General features: G+C 45.9%; 1 protein-coding gene across 2 annotated transcripts in view; it reads right to left on the bottom strand.

The window, feature by feature from the left end:
* thra (thyroid hormone receptor alpha) overlaps positions 1-21,294 on the bottom strand; it is a 403,335-nt gene that overhangs the window by 27,909 nt on the left and 354,132 nt on the right. For both annotated transcript variants that reach the window (XM_033035055.1, XM_033035056.1), the window contains one exon: positions 5,385-5,485. In XM_033035055.1, coding sequence (XP_032890946.1) covers positions 5,385-5,485 — 101 coding nt within the window. The remainder of the gene's footprint in view (positions 1-5,384; positions 5,486-21,294) is intronic.

Genomic DNA, 21,294 nt, shown 5'->3' with positions numbered 1-21,294 from the left:
TGTATCTTCACTTGAGGCTTAATACAGGCCATGAGTTGCTCCTTTAGTTCAATAACTACGTTAAATTCCTTTAATTGATTTTGGAGATAGCGTTAAATTAAATTTTTTTCATTCTAATGACTCAATTTGTTTGACTTATAATGGTAAGCTATCATTTGAGATTATCTGCAGGAATTAATCAGCAATTAACATGAAGTCGTCAATTCCCCGGGATGTCATTGTGAAGATTTATCATTAAAGATAATTGAATTTGTACCTTAAATTATATTTTGCTGCACCCCGAAGCGTTACTATTCATTTATGCCAGTAATTTGCGCTGCTGCTTTTATTTTGATGTCTCCAATGTTATTACATAACGCTTTGTTACAGTGTAGCCAATGTTCTATCTGCCAAGTTAATCACAAAATAAATTAGAGTAAGATTGAATGGCTCGATTATTTTTGTTAGGTGAGTTTTTGAAGGGTTCTGGGTCCAAGGAGGAGAGAGACAATAGACAACCACCCTTAAAGCGGCCTTTTCACGGGGCGAGTTGACGCAAGATGTCACCAGAGTGAAGAGGTCGTGGTCCAGCACGAGTCTCGCACGATATAACGGCAGTAGATAAAGAGTTCCCACGGTACTCGGCATTTCTGCTATTTGTGCGAGTGAACTTGTCCGTTTCCCGAGCTTTCCCGTTAAATCTTGAATGAACATCGTGAACTACACGTGACACAAATGATGTAACTTTTTTTTTCACACACTATATATATCCTCCCTTGGTTGAATTGGCTCATTTGGAGACATATTTTACTGTGTATGTGGGAGACACAGATGGACTGAGCACAGTACCTCGGTCTTACTGTGTGTGGGAGAGGGGGAGAAAGAGACGTACACTCACAGAGGCAGAGTCTCTCAGCCTGTGTAAGAGGGAGGGAGAGAGAGAGAGAGGCACACACAAGGTGGATGTGAAATCTCACCTGCCTGTTTCAGTGACAGACACCCGCCGTCAGTAAATGAAGACACCCCCATCTGTCTCCCCCTCCTCTCCCTCGACTCCCCCACCTTTCTCTCCCAACTCCAGTCCCGTCCCGACCCCCTGGGAAACTGAATAGAGCAACAGTCAACTGCTGCCTGTGCGCTGATATGACAATAAAGGCTACTTTACTTTACTGAGTTAAAGAGTTCCCACGGTAGACTGTAAAACTGGGACCCTGGTTCTGGACTCCCCCAACACCGGAACCCTTCTTCAGACAGCCTAATCGGAATTGAGTCTGAAGATGTGTCTCGTCCCGAAACATCAGCTTTTTTTCTCCAGAGATGCTGCTTGACTCGCTGAGTTACTCCAGCTTTTTGTGTCTGTCTTCGGTTTAAACCAGCATGTGCAGTTCACTCCTTACACGGGTCTCTGTACAACATTCATTGGTAGCGTTCCGGACCCCTGGACCCGAGGACTCCGACCTGTATCTCTCAAAGAAGTACATGTGAAAAATTTCTCACGGACCATAAAAATGCGTAACCTTTCAGTAAAGTCCCTTTTAAAGTCCCTTTTAAAGATTATAGTTATTTTCTTGAATCTCATTAACATAACTCATGAATAAGTTGATGTCCATATGCGGATGCAAATCTTTATTTTTATTTATTTTTTAAATTCAATCCCACATAAGATAATTTTTACTCACCTTCTGTCCCCTCTGTCCAGCTTCCGGGTTCACCGTTCGCAGGAGTTCCCACGGTACCCGCAAGAGTTATTACGGATATCGCACTGGCCACTACGTTCATATAATGTTGCAATACTCAACCACAAGTGTACAAGTCACTCTTGGAGAAATTCAAACTTTCTTGAATTTTCTCCCGAGTGACCAAGTTACACGATGACCTGCCGTTAGCGCTACGGTGGTCCACGGTGGTCCACGAATGCCGCACTGTTATCGCACGAGGTTCCCACGATGTTAAACTCCGGTTAACTCTTGCGTCAAGTCGCCCCGTGAAAAGGCCGCTTTACCACCCTTCAAAGCACCATTTGCGTTAAAACTATGGGTGGATGATGTTTTCTGTTGAACAACTTTCTCAGATTTTAACATTCATTCATCACTTAATGCCCCTGTCCCACTTAGGAAACCTGAACGGAAACCTCTGGAGACTTTGCGCCCCACCCAAGGTTTCCGTGCGGTTCCCGGAGGTTTTTGTCAGTCTCCCTACCTGCTTCCACTACCTGCAACCTCCGGCAACCACCTACAACTTCCGGGAACCGTACGGAAACCTTCCGTGGGGCGCAAAGTCTCCAGAGGTTTCCGTTCAGGTTTCCTAAGTGGGACAGGGGCGCAGCACGGTGGCGCAGTGGTAGAGTTGCTGCCTTAGAGCATCAGAGACCTGGGTTCAACCCCCACTATGGGTGCTGTCTGTACAGAGTTTGTACGTTCTCCCCATGACCGCGTGGGCTTTTTCCGAGATCTTCGGTTTCCTCCCACACACACACACACACAAAAGACGTATAGGTTTGTAGGTTAATTAGCTTGGTACAAGTGTAAATTGTCCCTAGTATGTGTACGGTCGTATTAATGTGCGAGGATGGCTGGAAGGTGCGGACTCGCCAGAGACACGGGTTCGATCCTGACTATAGGTGCCGTCGCCACAGAGTTTGTTAATTGGCCTCTGTAAATTGCCCGTAGTGTGAAGGGAGTGGATGGGAAAGTGGGATAACATAGAACTAGTTGTGAATGGGTGGATCAATGGTCAGTGAGGACTTGGTGGGCTGAATGGCCTATGTCCATGCTGTATCTCTAAACTAAACAAAATCAATACCATGTATTTAAAAAATCACCGGCTGCAGAGTGGTATAACTAGAGAGGTATAACTATAATGTCTCCAGGAAAATCCTTTATGTTATTATGCTCACCATGGACAACGGCCTCCATGGTCAGATCAAGAACCTTGACTTTACAACAACAGGACTTGAAACTGGTGCCAAACTGTATACTTCCTGTATATTTTCTCCATGTACTACTGCTCTACACTTGTAATTACAACATTCTTAAGGGGTTGGGCAGGCTAGATGCAGGAAGATTGTTCCCGATGTTGGGGAAGTCCAGGACAAGGGGTCACAGTTTAAGGATAAGGGGGAAATCCTTTAGAACCGAGATGAGAAAAAAAATGTTCACGCAGAGAGTGGTGAATCTCTGGAACTCTCTGCCACAGAAGGTAGTTGAGGCCAGTTCATTGGCTATGTTTATGGCCCTTGTGGCTAAAGGGATCAGGGGGTATGGAGAGAAAGCAGTTACAGGATACTGAGTTGGATGATCAGCCATGATCATATTGAATGGCGGTGCAGGCTCGAAGGGCCGAATAGCCTACTTCTGCACCTATTTTCTATGTTTCTATGTTTCTATGTACTGTATCTGAGTTGTTTATCTAGTGAAATTCATTTTTGTATACAGTTCAGTGCAAGTATCACTATAGATATGCACTTGGAGACATATATGTATAGTGAAGGAAAGAACTGCAGATGCTGGTACCTTCTTTCCAGAGATGCTGCCTGTCCCGCTGAGTTACTCCAGCATGTTGTGTCTATCTTCTATGTGTATAGTGATACTTGTACTGAACTGTACACAAAAACACATGTCACTGTACCTTGGTACATGCGATACGTAAGGTGCCATACCATAGGACCACAATCACACGCAAATTGCATTCTTGTCACAGCAAATGTCCTCAGCATTGGGGAGGAGATGGGCAGCATTGGGGAGGAGATGAGACATTATTTCTGCAGGGTGTGAACACTAGACTCTCCTTTTATGTCTGGTACTCCCCGCTCAGTGATGACCGACGGTCATATGCTGGTTTATGCAAACGTTACATTGACAGGGATATTTTAGAGGCACGTCTTTAATGAAAAGACATGGTTCCCATCAGTGTGGAGAACAGGACACAATTGATCTCAGTGGTGCCTGACCTCCATCAATGGGAAATTTGCTTCAGAAAGAAACACCATGCCGTAGAAGAGATGAGATCCACGCACAGTAAAGAAACTCTAGCAAGTGATCAGCTCATTCCAATGGAAGCATCAACATCAGGTCAATGTGTCTGGGTTCAGGTGTTCAATCGCCCGGGGTTCACCAGCTTATTGCGAGATCACTGAGGATCTCCCAGCTAACAATGATCTATTCTACATGTTCATTGAGCTCCATTCCCGTTGTCCTATTTTCACACCTTACACTTCCTTATCTATGTATCTCCTAACATCAGTCTGAAGAAGGGTCTTGACCCAAAACGTCACCCATTCTTTCTCTCCAGAGATGTTGCCTGTCCTGCTGAGTTACTCCAGCATTTTGTGTCTGTCATAGTAACCCGACAAGTAATCCAGAAGCCTGGAGTGATTAGTTTTAGTCTGAGGTTTAAATTCGACCCACTTCAATGTTCCTGATTTACCAAAGGTCCTTGTAGTAACGCAGCAAGCCACACCGATTGATAAGGACTGGGCAGTACAATGCAGCACGATGGTGCAGCAGAAGAGTTGCTGTCTTACACTGCCAGATATCCAGGTTCTATCCTGGTGCTGTCTGTACGGAGTTTGTACGTCCTCCCTGTGGTCACATGTGTTTTCTCCGAGATCTTCGGTTTCCTCCCACACTCCAAAGACGTACAGGTTTGTAGGTTAATTGGCTTGGTATAAATGTAAGTTTATACTGTGTGTAGGATAGGGCTGGTATACGGGGGTCGCTGGTCGGCGTGGCCTCGGTGGGCCGAAGGACCTGTTTCCGTGCTCTCACTAAACTAAACCAAACCAGCCTTCCCAACATTGCTCAGATACCCACGAACGAGTATAAAGGACAAATCAATGTGTTAAGATAACTGTGACATCCCCTGTGTCTTCCAACAGTTGCCTGGGTGAAGGGCACTCACATTCTTTACACTCCAATCTGCCAAGCAAGGGACTGTATGAGCCAACACTATTGTGAGTAAATGTTACTCTGGGGCGTGTAACCGGGCGGCATGGTGGCGCAGTGGTAGCGTTGTTGCCTTTCAGCGCTGGAGACCCGGGTTCGAACCCGACTACGGGTGCTGTCTATACGGAGTTTGTAAGTTCTTCCCGTGACAGCGTGGGTTTTCTCCGAGATCTCCGGTTTCCTCCCACACTCCAAAGACGTGCAGGTTTGTAGGTTAATTGGTGTATGTGTGAATTGTCCCCGGTGTGTGTAGGATAGTGGAAGCGTGCGGGGATCGCTGGTCGGCGCGGACTCAGTGGGATGAAGGGCCTGTTTCCGCGCTGTATCTCTAAACTAAACGATGCTAACGCTGGCGAGGATACGAATAAAACTCTGCGGCTGGGTGTAAGAAGAAATAAAAAGCCTTTGAGGAAAATACTCATCCTGTGCGCTGTTATAAACCGTTTTCCCCCGTATTCTCACCTTACAGCCTTCGCATGTAATGCAACGGTAATGGTATCCGGTTGCTTTGTCACCACAGACCACGCAGGGCTCATCCTTCTCCAGGTAACTGGGAATGTACCCTGAAAGGCAAACGCACAGAGTCAGAGCACTGAGCCGCTGAATGAATGAGATCCACAGGGTGGACACTGCAAGGCTGTTTGTATAGGATGCAGAGCGTGGCATCAGGGAATATGCAGGAGAGAACAGCAGATGCTGGTTTAAACCGAAAGATTGACACAAAATGCTGGAGTAACATCAGTGGGTCAGGCAGCATCTCAGGAGGGACGTTTCGGGTCGAGACCCTCCATCAGACTGATGTCAGGGGAGAGAGAGAGAGAGATACATAGATAAGGAACAGTAAGGTGTGAAAACAGGACAAAGGGGATGGGGATCAAGGAAAATGTCAAATAGATCATTGTTAGCTGGGAGAAGTTAACAACAAAGCAAACAGAGATAAAATGCAGTCGGAGACAGTAAGACTGGTCGGAAACCTGGTTACGAGGTCACGGTTCGGTCACTTAGGACTGAGGAGGAGATAGTTCTTTACTCAGTGCGTAGCAATAGTTTGTAATTCTCTACATCTATAAGACTGATAGGTAACTGCTCACAGTGGGAAGTGAGGAACTTGTGCAATTGGGTAAGAAAGTAGATGAGGTACCGGACCAGCTCACGTGAGTGTAATTCATTGAATCATTGATAAATACAGCACGGAAACAGGCCCTTCAGCCCACTGAGTCCACGCCGACCATTGGTCGCCCATTCACACTCGTTCTATGTTATTCCACTTTATCATCCATCCCCCATACGTATCGAAGGTAGACACAAAATGCTGGAGTAACTCAGCGCGCTGAGTTACTCCAGCATTTTGTGTCTACCTTCGATTTTAGCAGCATCTGTACTGGACTTCTTCCTTAAATAATAATAATAATGGATGGGATTTATATAGCGCCTTTCTAATACTCAAGGCGCTTTACATCGCATTATTCATTCACTCCTCAGTCACACTCGGTGGTGGTAAGCTACTTCTGTAGCCACAGCTGCCCTGGGGCAGACTGACGGAAGCGTGGCTGCCAATCTGCGCCTACGGCCCCTCCGACCACCACCAATCACTCACACACATTCACACACAGGCAAAGGTGGGTGAAGTGTCTTGCCCAAGGACACAACGACAGTATGCACTCACAGTGTACCTCGCTATGATAACCAGACATTCAAACGGGCTCTTAATTGGATCTCCCCAGTGACGAACTGAGCAAATAATAATGAGGTTTGAACCTCCGGCATTCTTTCATGGCTGAACGAAGATGTCAGCGTAGATTATGTACTTGAGTCTCTCAAATTCACGAGCTCCCGAGTCCAAGGTGAGGGGTGCTGGTGTGTTTTTGATTTGTACGGATCATAGACATAGAAACATAGAAAATAGGTACAGGAGTAGGCCATTCGGCCCTTCGAGCCTGCACCGCCATTCAATATGATCATGGCTGATCATCCAACTCAGTATCCTGTACCTGCCTTCTCCCCATATCTCCCATTCCCAATCAACACCGGAAATTGGAGGAACAGCACCTCATATTCCGCCTGGGCAGACTGCGTCCGGCGGGCATGAACATTGAATTCTCCCAATTTTGCTAGCCCTTGCTGTCTCCTCCCCTTCCTTAACCCTCGAGCTGTCTCCTCCCATCCCCCCGCCCTCGGGCTCCTCCTCCTCCCTTTTTCCTTCCTCTCCCCCCCCCCACCCCCTATCAGTCTGAAGAAGGGTTTCGGCCCGAAAAGTCACCTATTTCCTTCGCTCCATAGATGCTGCTGCACCCGCTGAGTTTCTCCAGCATTTTTGTGTACCTTCTCTCCATACCCCCTGATCCCTTTAGCCACAAGGGCCACATCTAACTCCCTCTTAAATATAGCCAATGAACTGGCCTCAACTACCTTCTGTGGCAGAGAATTCCAGAGATTCACCACTCTCTGTGCACTCGGATCAGAAAGTACCTTGATCCGAGTGCTGCTCTTTAAGCTGCAACTGAGGCAGTGGGCAAAACCAAACCATGTCATAGAGGCACAGAGTGGAAACAGGCTCTTCACCCTAACATACCCACACCAGCCAACACGACCCAGCTACACTAGTCCCACCTGCCTGCGTTTGGCCCTTTTCCCTCCAAACCTGTCCTATCCAGCTCCTAGACTGTGGAACAGCATCCCTCTTCCCATCAGAACTCCTTTAAGTCGAGACTTAAAACTCATCTCTACTCCCAAGCCTTTTTTGACGTCCTCTGAGCGAGGGCAATATGTATGTAGTGATGTTTGTATTTCATCTATGAACCACTGCTGTTTGTTATACTATTCTTATACCAATGTAAAGCACTTTGGCCAATGAGAGTTGTTATTTAAATGTGTTATATAAATAAAAGTAACTTGACTTGACTATCCATGTACCTGTCTAAATGCTTTTGAACATAGTGATAGTACCAGCCTCAACTACCTCCTCCGACAGCTCGTTCCATACACCCATCACCCCGTGTGAGTGGGTGTATGGAACGTATGAATCTGAGGGGTAACGTTACCTCTCAGATTCCTATCAGATCTTTCTCCTCTTACCTTAAACCTATGTCTTCTGGTTCTCGATTCCCAAGAGACTCTTTGCATCAACTGGATCTATTCCTCTCATGATTTTGTACACCTCTATAAGATCACCCCTCATCCTCCTGCGCTTCAAGGAATAGAGTCCCAGCCTGCCCAACCTCTCCCTATAGCTCAGGCCCTCGGGTCCTGGCAACATCCTCGTAAACATGTTACCTAAAGGTTCTCTATATTCTGAGTTCTAAGCTCGGACACTCACAGTGTTTGTGAATCTCTGCCACATCCAGAAATGTTCCTTATATATTTGGGAAGGTTGGGAGGGGTGGGGGGGGGGGTTGGTGGTTAGACTTTTGTGCTCCACATAATTGTCCCTGTTTAGGAAGGAACTGCAGATGCTGGTTTACACCGAAGATAGTCACAAACCGCTGGAGTTACTCAGCGGGAACAGGCAGCATCTCTGGAGAGGAGAAATGGGTGACGTTTCGGGTCGAGACCCATAATCGGCCCTGTGCATGTAACAAGCAACAGCAGGCAGGAAAGAAAGTCCAGACTTAAGATAGCCGTTGGAGAAAAACTAGCACACACGTCAAATCCGACAGATGGCTTCAAGCAGACAAAGGCGGGGCGTCATGGTGGCGCAGCGGTAGAGCCCCTGCCTCACGGCGCCAGAGAACTGGGTTCAAACCTGACTACATTCTCCCTGTGACCACGTGGGTTTTCTCCGGGTGCTCCAGTTTCCAAAGGCGTGCAGGTTTGTAGGCTATTTGGCTTCTGTAAATTGCCTCTAGTGTGCAGGATAGTACGGGTGATTGCTGGTCAGCGTGGACTCTGTGGGCCGAAGGGCCTGTTTCGATACTGTTACCTGTAAACTAAACTAACCTGAAGGGAATAGACAGGCGACGTTTTGGGTTGCAATCATCCCCAGACAGAGTTACTTGGGAGAGGGAAGGAATTTTACCTTCGAAACAAGTGCTTGGGATAGTGAGCGAGGTCAGTACCTTCAATCTTCACAGTTTTAGCTGAAATAATTCTTTGCTCACACAAAACTTGTGAGCAGCCAACATGGATGATTTCTTGATGAGGAATTCCAGTTACACGGCTTGACTGAAGAAGTTTGGATTGTCTCATTAAACGAAGAGGAAATGTGATGGAGGTAAACAAGATAAGTGACAGTCTGAATCATCTGTCTGAAGAAGGGTCTCAACCCGAAACGCCACCATTTCCTTCTCTCCAGAGATGCTGCCTGTCCCGCTGAGTTACGCCAGCATTTTGTGTCTGTCTTCGGTTTAAACCAGCATCTGCAGTTCCTTCCTACACTAGATAAGTGACAGGTTTATTTAGTGTGAATCGAAGGAAGCTATTCCCATCAGCAGATGGCTTCGGGACTGAGGGACATACTGTACAATAACTAAAAGTGACAGTCAAAAGGGGGACGTGTGAGAAAACATTTTCTTTACTATACAAACAGTGGCTAAGAGCTGGAATTCACTCAAAGCAATTAATCACGCCTGTCAAAGGAGACAGGGAGAATAATTTGCTGAGCAATGGAGAAAGAACAGTGGAAAGAGATTGATGTAAACGCGGAGAGATGGTAAAGACTGAATGTGTAGGAATGAAATGCAGATGCTGGTTTAAACCGAAGATAGACACAAGAAAACTGGAGTAACTCAGTGGGACAGGCAGCATCTCTGGAGAGAAGGAATGGGTGACGTTTCGGGTCGAGGCCCTTCTTCTTCTCTCCAGAGATGCTGCCTGTCCCGCTGAGTTACTCCAGCTTTTTGTGTCTGTCGATGGGCTGAATGATTTGCATTCATTCTGTGACCATTCCATGTGTTAGCCAAGCCAATTAACATCCTGTTCTCATAAAGGGGAAATAAATGTTTGGGGCAGATAGGATCTGTCCAAAGCACTTTCTCCGAACTTATAGAAATATATATTTTTTCTCTTTCATAGTAATTTTAACAACAAAATTGGAATGTTTGGGGATTTTAACCTGAGCCTATATCTTCAATGATTCCTTGGTGATCCCCATGAAGGGAGTGACCTGAAACAGCTCCTTTGTAAAAATCACAATGGGACCTTCCTTCAGCAGGACAATGGAAGGAAGGAGAGAGGAGCTAGGATTTGCACAGTGCTGTTCATAATCTGAAGATGTCCACAAATAAAATATTTTTGAAATGCAGTTACTGTTGCAATGAAGGATTGTTTAAGAGTCAGTCGACCCGAAACGTCACCTATTCCTTCGCTCCATAGATGCTGCCTCACCCGCTGCAGCATCTACAGCATTTCTGTCTACCTTCGTTGCATTGAAGGAAGTGCTTCACCTAATCTGTGCATAGAAAGCTCCCACAAACAGTAATATGCAAAAGAAAAAGTCTATTTTTGGTGAAGACAGACAAAATGCTGGAGAAACTCAGCGGGTTAGGCAGCGTCTCTGGAGAAAAGGAATTGGTGACGTTTCGGTTCGAAACTCTTCTTCAGACTCAGTCTGAAGAAGGATTCTGACTTGAAGCATCACCTATTCTGTTTCTCCAGAGATGCTGCCTGTCCCGCTGAGTTACTCCAGCATTTTGTGTCTATCTTCGGTATAAATCAATCATCTGCAGTTCCTTCCTACACATCACACTTTGGTGATGATGGTTTGGGGACGAATAAAAACCAGGACACAGAAACAAACAAACTTCCTTGCTCTTTTTTAAATGAACAGCTTCTTTCCATGTTGTAAATCTTCTATAATTCTACACATAGTGAGATGAAGGATCATTAGGGCCATTCCCTCTTCTCGCTGCTGCCACCAGGCAGGAGCTACAGAAGCCTGAAGTCCCAACATCACCAGGTTCTGGAACAACTCGTCCTAGCCGGCATTAAAGCCACAACACGATAGTGGAAGCAAAGAAAAAAGTATAGGAAAAATCAAAGAAGCGGGCGTCACGGTGGCGCAGCGGTAGAGTTGCGGCCTTACAGCACCAGAGGCCTGAATTCTATCCTGACTACGGGTGCTGTCTGGACAGAGTTTGTCCGTTCTCCCTGTGACCGCATCAGTTTTCTCCAGGTGTTCAAAGAAGTGCAGGTTTGTAGGTTAATTGGCTTCTGTAAATTGTCCAGAGTGTGTAGGATAGTGCTAGTGCACAGGGTGATCGCTGGTCGGCGTAGACTCGGTGGGCCGAAGGGGCCTGTTTCCGCATTGTTTCTCTAAAGTCTAAAGTGGATCGTTGAACCTCTTTGCCATTAAATACTATCAAGGCTGATTGTCCACCTCAATACCATTTAACCTGCAATCTTTGCAAATCTCTAGATTGATATTATACTTCATCTGGCATATATATATATATATATTTGCTATTCACCCACCTTGTCTATAGTAACCTAGAATCCTCTTTGCCTTCTCCTCACAGTTCATGATCCAACTCCCTTCCAGTTTGATGTCTATGGAAATATTGCATTTGGGTCCCCGCATTCAGATTACTGATATAAATTGTGAACCGAATATTGCAGCGCATCCTTGAGTATACATCGGAGCCTTGGCGTGCAAATTGGCCGAATGTTTAAGCGAGTGGATGGAGAGCCATTTGTTGTGCTAGAGCTTTATGTGTTCTGATAAAACTGTCCTCATCCAGACAACTCTTGTCTGCCCGGCTGAGTTTAATCAGTGCAGGAGCTTAATCAGTGTCACAATTGGTTCAAAAGTGATTATTTTGCAGTTGAAGTCAGCGAGCTTTCATTGCGCCCCTTAGAGACACAATTAAAATGAAGTGACACCAGGTTCCCGGACTTCCATTAGAAACACTTGCGAAAATAATGGCACTTCAAAGGGACTGTTATTACAGAGTGGATTCTATCCCCTGTCAAACAGAATTGCCAGGCTCGTTAAACAAATGGCTGAGAATCCAGGCACCTCCACTGTTACTGGAGCGAGCCTCAGAGGCCGAGAAACCAGTTAACGTTCCACACATGTCGCAGTCAAAGAATGTCTATTAAACAGGACGCATTCTGCCAGCAATTCCCCACTGCAGGAATTAAGATGCAACTTGATGAAGCACTAACAAGCCAAAGCTTGACGGGGATGAGAAGAGAGCAGAAATATATCAGCAGGCTTCCAGAAACAAGGAGGTTGATGTTTTTGGATCTGTTTGCCAAAACATTAGGACCCAAAACATGAATGAGTCATTACTCTGTATAGAAACTAGCTGGCCAACTAACTAACTGGCCATGATTTCAAATTTAGTTTAGTTTAGAGATACAGCACGGAAATATGCCCTTCGGCCCACCGAAACCGCACCGGCCAGCGATCCCCGCGCAGTAACACTACCCTACACACACCAGGGACAATTTACACTTATACCCAGCCAATTAAACTACAAACCTGTACGTCTTTGGAGTGTGGGAGGTACCCGAAGATCTCGGAGAAAACCCACGTAGGTCATATGGAGAACGTACAAACTCCGTACAGACAGCACCTGTGGTCAGGATCGAACCCGTGTCTCCGGCGCTGCAAACGCTGTCAGGCTGTAACTCTACCGCTGCGCCACCGTGCTGCCCATGTTGAACGATAAACATACCACAAAACTAATTTCACTCTTCCTCCCCTCCCAAGCCTCCTAACCCTTTTTAAAATAATCATTAAGATTTTGCCGTTATGCCAATATGGCAATGACTTATTGGTCATATATTAATGGGAATGTGTGAAAGGACATCTGGCTCACTCTCATTCTTGCTCCACCATCCAACAAAGTCACAATATGCTTCCCTGTATTTCAAATTAATTTAGACTTTAGACTTCAGATTCAGATTCAAATGTTATTGTCATTGTGCAGTGTACAGTACAGAGACAACGAAATGCAGTTAGCATCTCCCTAGAAGAGCGAACATAGAATATGAGCAATAAATAAATATATTTACGTGCATACAGTAGCGGAAACAAGCTCCTCCTCAGCCCACTGAGTCCGCACCGACCAGTGACACACTAACACCACCCTAGACAATAGGGACAATTTACAATTTTACAGAAGCAATTGAACCTGTAAACCTGCACGTCTTTGGAGTGTGGAAGGACACTGGAGCACCCGCGGAAATCCCACGCGGTCACGGGGAGAACGTACAAACTCCGTACAGACAGCACCCGTAGTCAGGATCGAACCTCTGGTCTCTGGCGCTGTAAGGTGGCAACTCTACCGCTGCGCCACCCTCCCGCCCAACTGTTGACAGTTGACACCCATTCCTCCATTGGTCTCAAGAAGGGTCCTGGCACAAAAAAAGACATCGGTCCACTTTCCTCCCCAGATGCTGCCCGCCCGTTGAGTTGAGTTCCTCCACTAGTTTGTTACAAACTACAACACAAGCTGCTTGACCTGTATTCTCCACGATAGGTATTGGTTGTGTCCATTATCTTGTTTCATTGCACCTGCAAAACTGATTCTCTGCAATATTTTCTTTGTTCAGGGATTTTAATATAAAAAACAACAGCAGGTGGAAGAGGCAAACATGGTATTACATCAGATGGTCTTGATGTTGTGTTGATCCAAAGGGTATTGAGGCCACGTGCATCAGTTTGTTTCTCAGGTAGAATGACGCACTGAAATCTACCCAAAGGACAACATTATAATTGAAGAATAAAGTAGAAATCAGGGACACTAATGAGTTTTCAATGACCATGGACTCACAGCTGGCAAGTGGCTTGTTGTGCAAGCAGAGGGAATTGCAGCTCAGTAAGATGGATTAGGTAAAGCCCTCACCATCAACCCTCTGAACTTGTGGTGGAGTGTAGGTCGTACAGCATCGAAACAGGCCCTTCGGCCCAGCTTGCCCATGCTGACCAAGGTGCCCCATCTACACTAGTCCCACCTACCCACATTTGGCCCTGACCGCTCTAAACCTTTCCTATCCATGCAACTGTCCAAATGTTTTATTAAATATTGTTATAGTTTTTGCCTCAACTACCTCCTCCGGCAGCTGATTCCATGTACCCACCACCCTCCATTCGAACAAAGTTACTCCTCAGATTGGTATTAAATCTTTCCCCTCTCACCTTAAACTGATGTCCTCTGGTTCTTGATTCCCCTACTCTGGGTAAAAAAGACTATGCATCTACTCTATTTATTCCCCCCAAGATCTCATATGCCTCCATAAAATCACCTCTCACCCTCCCAACCCTTTCCATCCCATTTGCCCCAGGCAACTTTAATAGCATTTCACTTATTTATGAACAACTAATGATGAACAGAACCAAACACAGTCGGTCAATGAGAAAAAATATGTACAAATCCAGAATCAACAGTAGGCGACATTTACCCAGGTTGGGAACCCTTGTCCCACACTCTAAGGAATAAGGTCCTAACCTGTCCAACCTCTCCCTGTAGCTCAGACCCTCAATTCTTGGCAAGATCCGCATAAATCCTCTCTACACTCTTTCCGAGTCATTGATGAAGTAGTCATGACATGGTTAAGAATAAGTGTTTCGTCCCAACGATGACGGGCAAAGGTTACTGGGGCTGGCGGAGCTGCTCTCTCACTGTTCCAGCCATCTTGGTTCAATTCAGATGTTTAGTGCTGTTGTGCGGAGATTGCATGTTCTCCCAGTGACTGCGTGGGTCACTTCCCACATCTCTAAAACGTGCAGGCTGTAGGCTCATCGTCTTCTGTAAATTGCCCCAAGTGTGTAAGTGAGTGTAGGTGGTATCTGGGAGGAGCTGTGGAGAATGTGGGTTGAATCACATTTGATCTGTGGCGTAAATGGTTATTTGATGGTTAGCACACAACAGCTTTTCACTGTACCTCGGTACACGTGACAATAAACTAAACCGAACTGAACAGGCTGGTAAGGACTTGATGGGCTGAAGGGCCTGTTTCTGTGCAGGATGTTTCAGTGATTCTACTGAAGGTAAGCCTTACCAACTTCAGAAGTAACATTCCTTCCAATGCAACGTGAAACGTCAAACAGGTCGCTAATATTGACACAGAGGACAGGTTCATTTGCTTTTCTTTCAGATACTGAATCGTTGTATAAAAAGCTAGATATGGCATGATTTCTGAACCATGCTAGCACAAAGCAATGATCATTTCCATCGACAGAGAGCTAATCTCTTTCTCTTTTTCTTCTTTTTCTTCTTCTTCTTCTTCTTCTTTCTTCTTCTTCTTCGTCTTCTTCTTCTTCTTCTTCTTCTTCTTCTTCTTCTTCTTCTTCTTCTTCTTCTTCTTCTTCTTCTTCTTCTTCTTCTTCTTCTTCTTCTTCTTCTTCTTCTTCTTCTTCTTCTTCTTCTTCTTCTTCTTCTTCTTCTTCTAGCATAGCCAAGATCCCCTTCATCAAGATCCAAAGGATTTCCTTTGACAAGGAGTTCATGTTATTTGGACTTCACTGATTCCCCCCTGCCCCACTGTGAACATTGGACTTTGTCTCTGGAACTGATGCACTCCAATGTGTAGGAAGGAACTGCAGATGCTGGTTTAAACCGAAAAAAAAGCTGGAGTAACTCAGCGGTTCGGCCAACATCTCTGGAGAAAAGGAACAGGCGACGTTTTGGGACGAGACCGTTCTTCAGACTGAGAGTCAGGGGATTTCCCAAAACCCCTTTTCTCCAGAGGTGATGTCTGACCCGCTGAGTTTTTTGCGTCTATCTGATGCACTACAATGCTGAGAGCTATGCTCTGCACTCTGTACCTTCCCCTTTGCTCTATATACTATACTTGAGTTTGATTTGATTGATTTATGTATAGTGTAGATGATGTGTTTGGATAGCAGGCAAAACAAAGCTTTTCTCTGTACCTGACAATACGTGACAATAATAAGCCTAAACCCAAACATCTTGACTTTAAGAGTTTATCTTCTCCATTACGGCAGTCACGGTGTCGCAGAAGCAGAGTTGCTGCCTTACAGCGAATGCAGCGCCGGAGACCCGGGTTCGATCCTGACTATGGATGGGTTCTGTCTGTAAAGTTTGTACGTTCTCCCCGTTACCTGTGTGGGTTTTCTCCGAGATTTTCGGTTTCCTCCCACACTCCAAAGATGTACAGGTTTGTAGGTTAATTAGCTTGGTAAATGTAAAAATTGTCCCTAGTGGGTGTAGGATGGTATTAACATGCGGGGATTGCTGGTCAGTGTGGACCTGGTGGGCCGAAGGGCCTGTTTCTGCGCTGGATCTCTAAACTAAATAAAACCTACAAGGCAAGCCGGGCTTGGAATGCACTACATTTCCCTCATTTGGATGGCTCCAGATAAGACATAGAAAAATATTAACACCATCCAGGATAATCATTTATTTGAACGCTATCCCAATAAATATCTATTCTCTTCTAATGGAAATGCATCCTGGCTACAACATCTGAGATCTAGAAATTCATTCCGTGTTGCATGGTCTCGATATGTAATGTTGCCATCTCTGTGGATTGAATTTCAATTCCAAACTTTGGTCCCATTGACTTCAATGGAATCCAATTTCAGAAGCAAAATGCCACAGGCATATGGGCTATATATTGTCAAGAGGGTTGAAGCAGCCAAGAATGAATTTCAACCTCTAAGTACATAATCCATGTGCTTAGTGGATCCTAGCTCGTAGCAGATTGCTGGTAAATTCCAAAAACTCTGATATTTTTTCTGGTGTGAATAGACAAAAAGAAAATCAAGCAGAAGATAGACACAAAAAGCTGGAGTATCTCAGCGGGTCAGACAGCATCTCTGGAGAAAAGGAATAGGTGACGCTTCGGGTCGAGACCCTTCTTCAGACTGAGAGTCAGGGGAAAGGGAAACGGTAGATATAGACGGTGATGTAGAGAGATATAGAACATAGAGAGAGGATTTGAGTATAGGAGCAAGAAGGTCCTACTGCAGTTGTACAGGGCCCTGGTGAGACCGCACCTGGAGTATTGTGTGCAGTTTTGGTCTTCTAATTTGAGGAAGGACATTCGTGGTTTTGAGGTGCAGCATAGGTTCACCAGGTTAATTCCCGGGATGGCGGGACTGACATATGATGAAAGAATGGATTGACTGGGCATGTATTCACTGGAATTTAGAAGGATCAGAGGGGATCGTTTAGAAACATATAAAATTCTTAAGGGATTAGACAGGGTAGATGAAGGAAAAATGGTCCAGATGTTGGGGCCGTCCACAACCAGGGGTCACAGTTTAAGAATAAGGGGTAGGCCATTTAGGACTGAGATGGGGGAAAAACATTTTCACCCGTAGAATTGTGAATCTGTGGAATTCTCTGCCTCAGAAAGCAGTGGAGGCCAATTCATTGGATGTTTTCAAGAGAGAGTTAGATTTAGCTCTTAGGGCTAATGGAATCAAGAGATTTAGGGAGAAAGCAAGAATGGGGTGCTGATTTAGGATGATCAGCCATGATCGTATTGAGTGGTGGTGCTGGCTCAAAGGGCCGAATGTCCTACTCCTGCACCTATTTTCTATGTCTATGTTTCTATGAATGAAAGGCATGCAAAAAAAGTAGCGATGATAGAGGAATTGTTACAATTCCTTTCTGCAGCGCAGACTCCAATGTTCCAGCTTAATGTCTTTCTCAAGTGACCTGTCTTAAATTATTTCAGTGCGTGGCATTCTCTTGGGAGGGCGTGTCTCTTTCCTGACATTTGTCGTTCGGTCCCTCTGCTTTTAATACAACATGCTGTACCTCAACGCAGCCTCTGCCTGGGTACATACAGCAGTGTTTTGCAAAGCCTCAGAAGTCTGGTTTGGAAGCTGCCCAGTATTCCAACCAGATTTTTCCTCTTGGCACACGAGAATTCCAGGGGGGCATCACGGAGGAAATGGAAATAACAGAATAAATATTTCAGCAACCATTCCTCATGGGTAACATAAGACTGTGGCTTTCATTTAAAGGAACGTTACCTGCGTTTAATTCTCAAGGCAGAGATTTATTTTTAGTGGAGAGCTAATTAATCCAAAAGAACACAATGAGAAATATTTGGTCTTCACTCACTCAGAGTCAACTATAGTTGAGTTTAGTTTATTGTCACGCGTACCGAGGTACAGTGAAAAGCTTTTGTTGTGTGTTAACCAGTCAGCGGAAATACATATGTGATTACGATCGAGCCGTCCACAGATACATGGTGAAGGGTAATAAAGTCCAGTAAAGCCTGATTAAAGATCGTCCGAGGATCTCCGAAGAGGTCAATTAGCTCAAGACCGCTCTCTCGTTGTTGATAGGATGGTTCAGTTGCCTGGTAATAGCTGGGTTGTGCAAATGTTAATCTAGGCAACTATCACTCTTGATTCAAGGTACACAAAAATGCTGGAGAAACTCAGCGGGTGCAGCAGCATCTATGGAGCGAAGGAAATAGGCAACGTTTCGGCCCGAAACGTTGCCTATTTCCTTCGCTCCATAGATGCTGCTGCACCCGCTGAGTTTCTCCAGCATTTTTGAGTACCTTCGATTTTCCAGCATCTGCAGTTCCTTCTTAAATTCTTGATTCAAGAATGGAATTGAGCAGCACGGCTGTCGAAGCTTCTGCCTCACAGCGCCAGAGACCCAGTGCCAGGCACCCTGTGACTGTGTGCGGTTCCACCGGGTGCCCCTAAAGTGCAAGTGAAATGAATTTGCCAGCAACGGTACAATGAAAAAAGAACACACAAAAACACAATAAAAATTGAACACAAACATCCACCACCGCATTCATCACTGTGGTGGAAGGCACAGAATTTGGCCAGTCCTCCTCCATTTCCCCCGTGGTCGGGACGTCAACCCTCCGCAGTCGCCGCTGCGGGCGTCCAGATGTGTAGACAAGGTAAAGTCCAGGTAAGTCCTGAATCGGTGCCTCCCCACTGGAGACCGCGGCTTCAAGATGGTGTAGGCCGCAGGCCGAAGATTTAAAGTCCCTGCCGCGCCGCGCCACAGCCAGAAGCACCGCAGACCGCAGGGCCGGCGGTCCCAAAGACGTGCGGGTTTGTAGGTTAACTGGCCCTCTGTAAATTGCCCCCGGTGTGTGGAATGTGGATGGGCAAGTGGAATAACATAGATCTAGTGTGAACGGGTGATCGATGGACAGCGTGGACTGCCTCCTAGAAATGGACTAAAACCAACAACACGTTTCACATGGAAACCACGTAATCCAGAAGTGGCGGACATGTTGGAGGCAGGAGAGAGGAAGGGAAGGGAAGAATTATCCTGGCTATCAGGGGCTTCTGTCTTGAGCAATATTATGTACAGCAACATTGGGACAGAAACACATCCAAATCTTTTAACCGCTCGCCACTCTCCTCCATCTTAGGCATCGGTTTACCCAAACCGAGGATTTGACATCGGACTCTGGGAGCTTTGCTCACTTGGTTTAGTTTCTTAGTGTCATGTGTACCGAGGTACAGTGAAAATAATTTGCTTGCGTGCTATCTATTCAAGGATGACTGCACAGGAATACAATCAAGCTGTCCACAGTGCCTAAAGAGTGCCCCACTTAGGCGACTCTTTAGGCGACTGCCAGGGACTAGTTTTAGTGGAATTCACCTACGACACCTGGCGACACCCTACGATACCACCTACGACAACACCTACATCAACCTACGACAGCAAAAATTGTCGTCCCTGTCATGTTGAAAATTTTGCTGCAGTCGCCAAAAAAAATTGCCTAAGTGGGACAGGCCCAATAGGATAAAGGGGTTCAGCGCAAGATAAAGTTTTTGTAAGGAATGGAACTTTTTGTTCATTTGAAGAGATTTGTATTATATCTTCAATGCAGCAAAGTACCACCAAGGTTTCTCGTGGAAATATTGTCACACCAAATTTAAATCCAAGCCTCCTTAAGAGTTTTAAACTACAGCAACAGCAAGGTGTTTGCCATCTTCATGGATGAAGCATTGATAATCTTAAATAATAAAATCACACCTAACCCAGGTTTACAATTCACCCCATTAGACTTGCATTTCTGTCGTCTGATGCAGACCGTAGACATTCAGCGGGGAAGCAGGCTCTTCGGCCCACCGAGTCCACGCCGACCAGCGATCACCCCATACATTTCTTCTTCTTCTTGCGTATGGCGTGCACAGCCTAAAGTTGTAGGGCAACTTGTTCTATTTGATCTTATTTGATTGTGCACGCCAGGTTGATTGCATTCGTCGAAACAGGGCGGACCATGTGAAGGTTGCAATCTCCCACCCCACCCCGTACACTCACACTATCCTACACACACTAGCGACAAATTACAATTTACAGAGGCCAATTAACCTACAAACCTGTACGTCTTTGGGATGTGGGAGGAAGCTGGAGCAGCTGGGGAAAATCCACGCGGTCACGGGGAGAACGTGCAAACTCCGTACAGACAGCACCTGTAGTCAGGATTGAACCTGGGGTCTCTGGCGCCGTGAGCCAGCAGCTCTGCCACTGTGCCGCCCCTCCTGAATAGTTCCAGCATTTTCTGTTTTCATTTCTCAGACATTTTCAATGCAACCAATCTGTTGATAGAAACATAGAAAATAGGTGCAGGAGTAGGCCCTTCGGCCTTTCGAGCCTGCACCGCCATTCAATATGATCATGGCTGATCATCCAACTCAGTATCCTGTACCTGCCTTCTCTCCATACCCCCTGATCCCTTTAGCCACAAGGGCCACATCTAACTCCCTCTTAAATATAGCCAATGAACCGGCCTCAACTACATTCTGCGGCAGAGAGTTCCAGAGATTCACCACTCTCTGTGTGAAAAAGGTTTTTCTCATCTCGGTCCTAAAGGATTTCCCCTTCATCCTCAAACTGTGACCCCTTGTCCTGGACTTCCCCAACATCGGGAACAATCTTCCTGCATCTAGCCTGTCCAACCCCTTAAGAAGTTTGTAAGTTTCTATAAGATCCCCCCTCAATCTCCTAAATTCTAGCGAGTACAATCCGAGTCTATTCAGTCTTTCTTCATATGAAAGTCCTGGCATCCCAGGAGTCAGTCTGGTGAACCTGATGCAGCGGCTACTTATTCGGACTTCATTTAAATCTTGCAAACCAGCAATAGCCGAGATAGTTTGATTGATTGTTTGCAAGAGCTAACTTGGAAACAGGCCCTTCGGCCCACTGAGTCCATGCTGTCCATGGATCACCCCGTTCATACTAGTTCTATGTTATCCCACTTCTCACCCACTCCCTGCACATTGGAGGCAATTTATAGAGGCCTATTAACCTACAAACCTGCACGTCTTTGAGATGTAGGAGGAAACCAGAGCACTATGGTGGAAACCGGAGCATCCTGGGGCTTGGCTGGACCGGGCAACTCTCGTAAGAACTAGAGCGCAGACTGGAACATTTGATTTTTAGGGATACAGTGTGGAAACAGGCCCTTCGTCTCACCGAGTCCGCACCGACCAGCAATCCCCGCACACCAACGCAAGCCTACA

The sequence above is a fragment of the Amblyraja radiata genome, chromosome 16, assembly GCF_010909765.2.
Source record: "Amblyraja radiata isolate CabotCenter1 chromosome 16, sAmbRad1.1.pri, whole genome shotgun sequence".
NCBI lineage: Eukaryota > Metazoa > Chordata > Chondrichthyes > Rajiformes > Rajidae > Amblyraja > Amblyraja radiata.
Note: the sequence above shows the minus strand (reverse complement) of the source record. Positions and strands in the feature narration are given on the sequence as shown.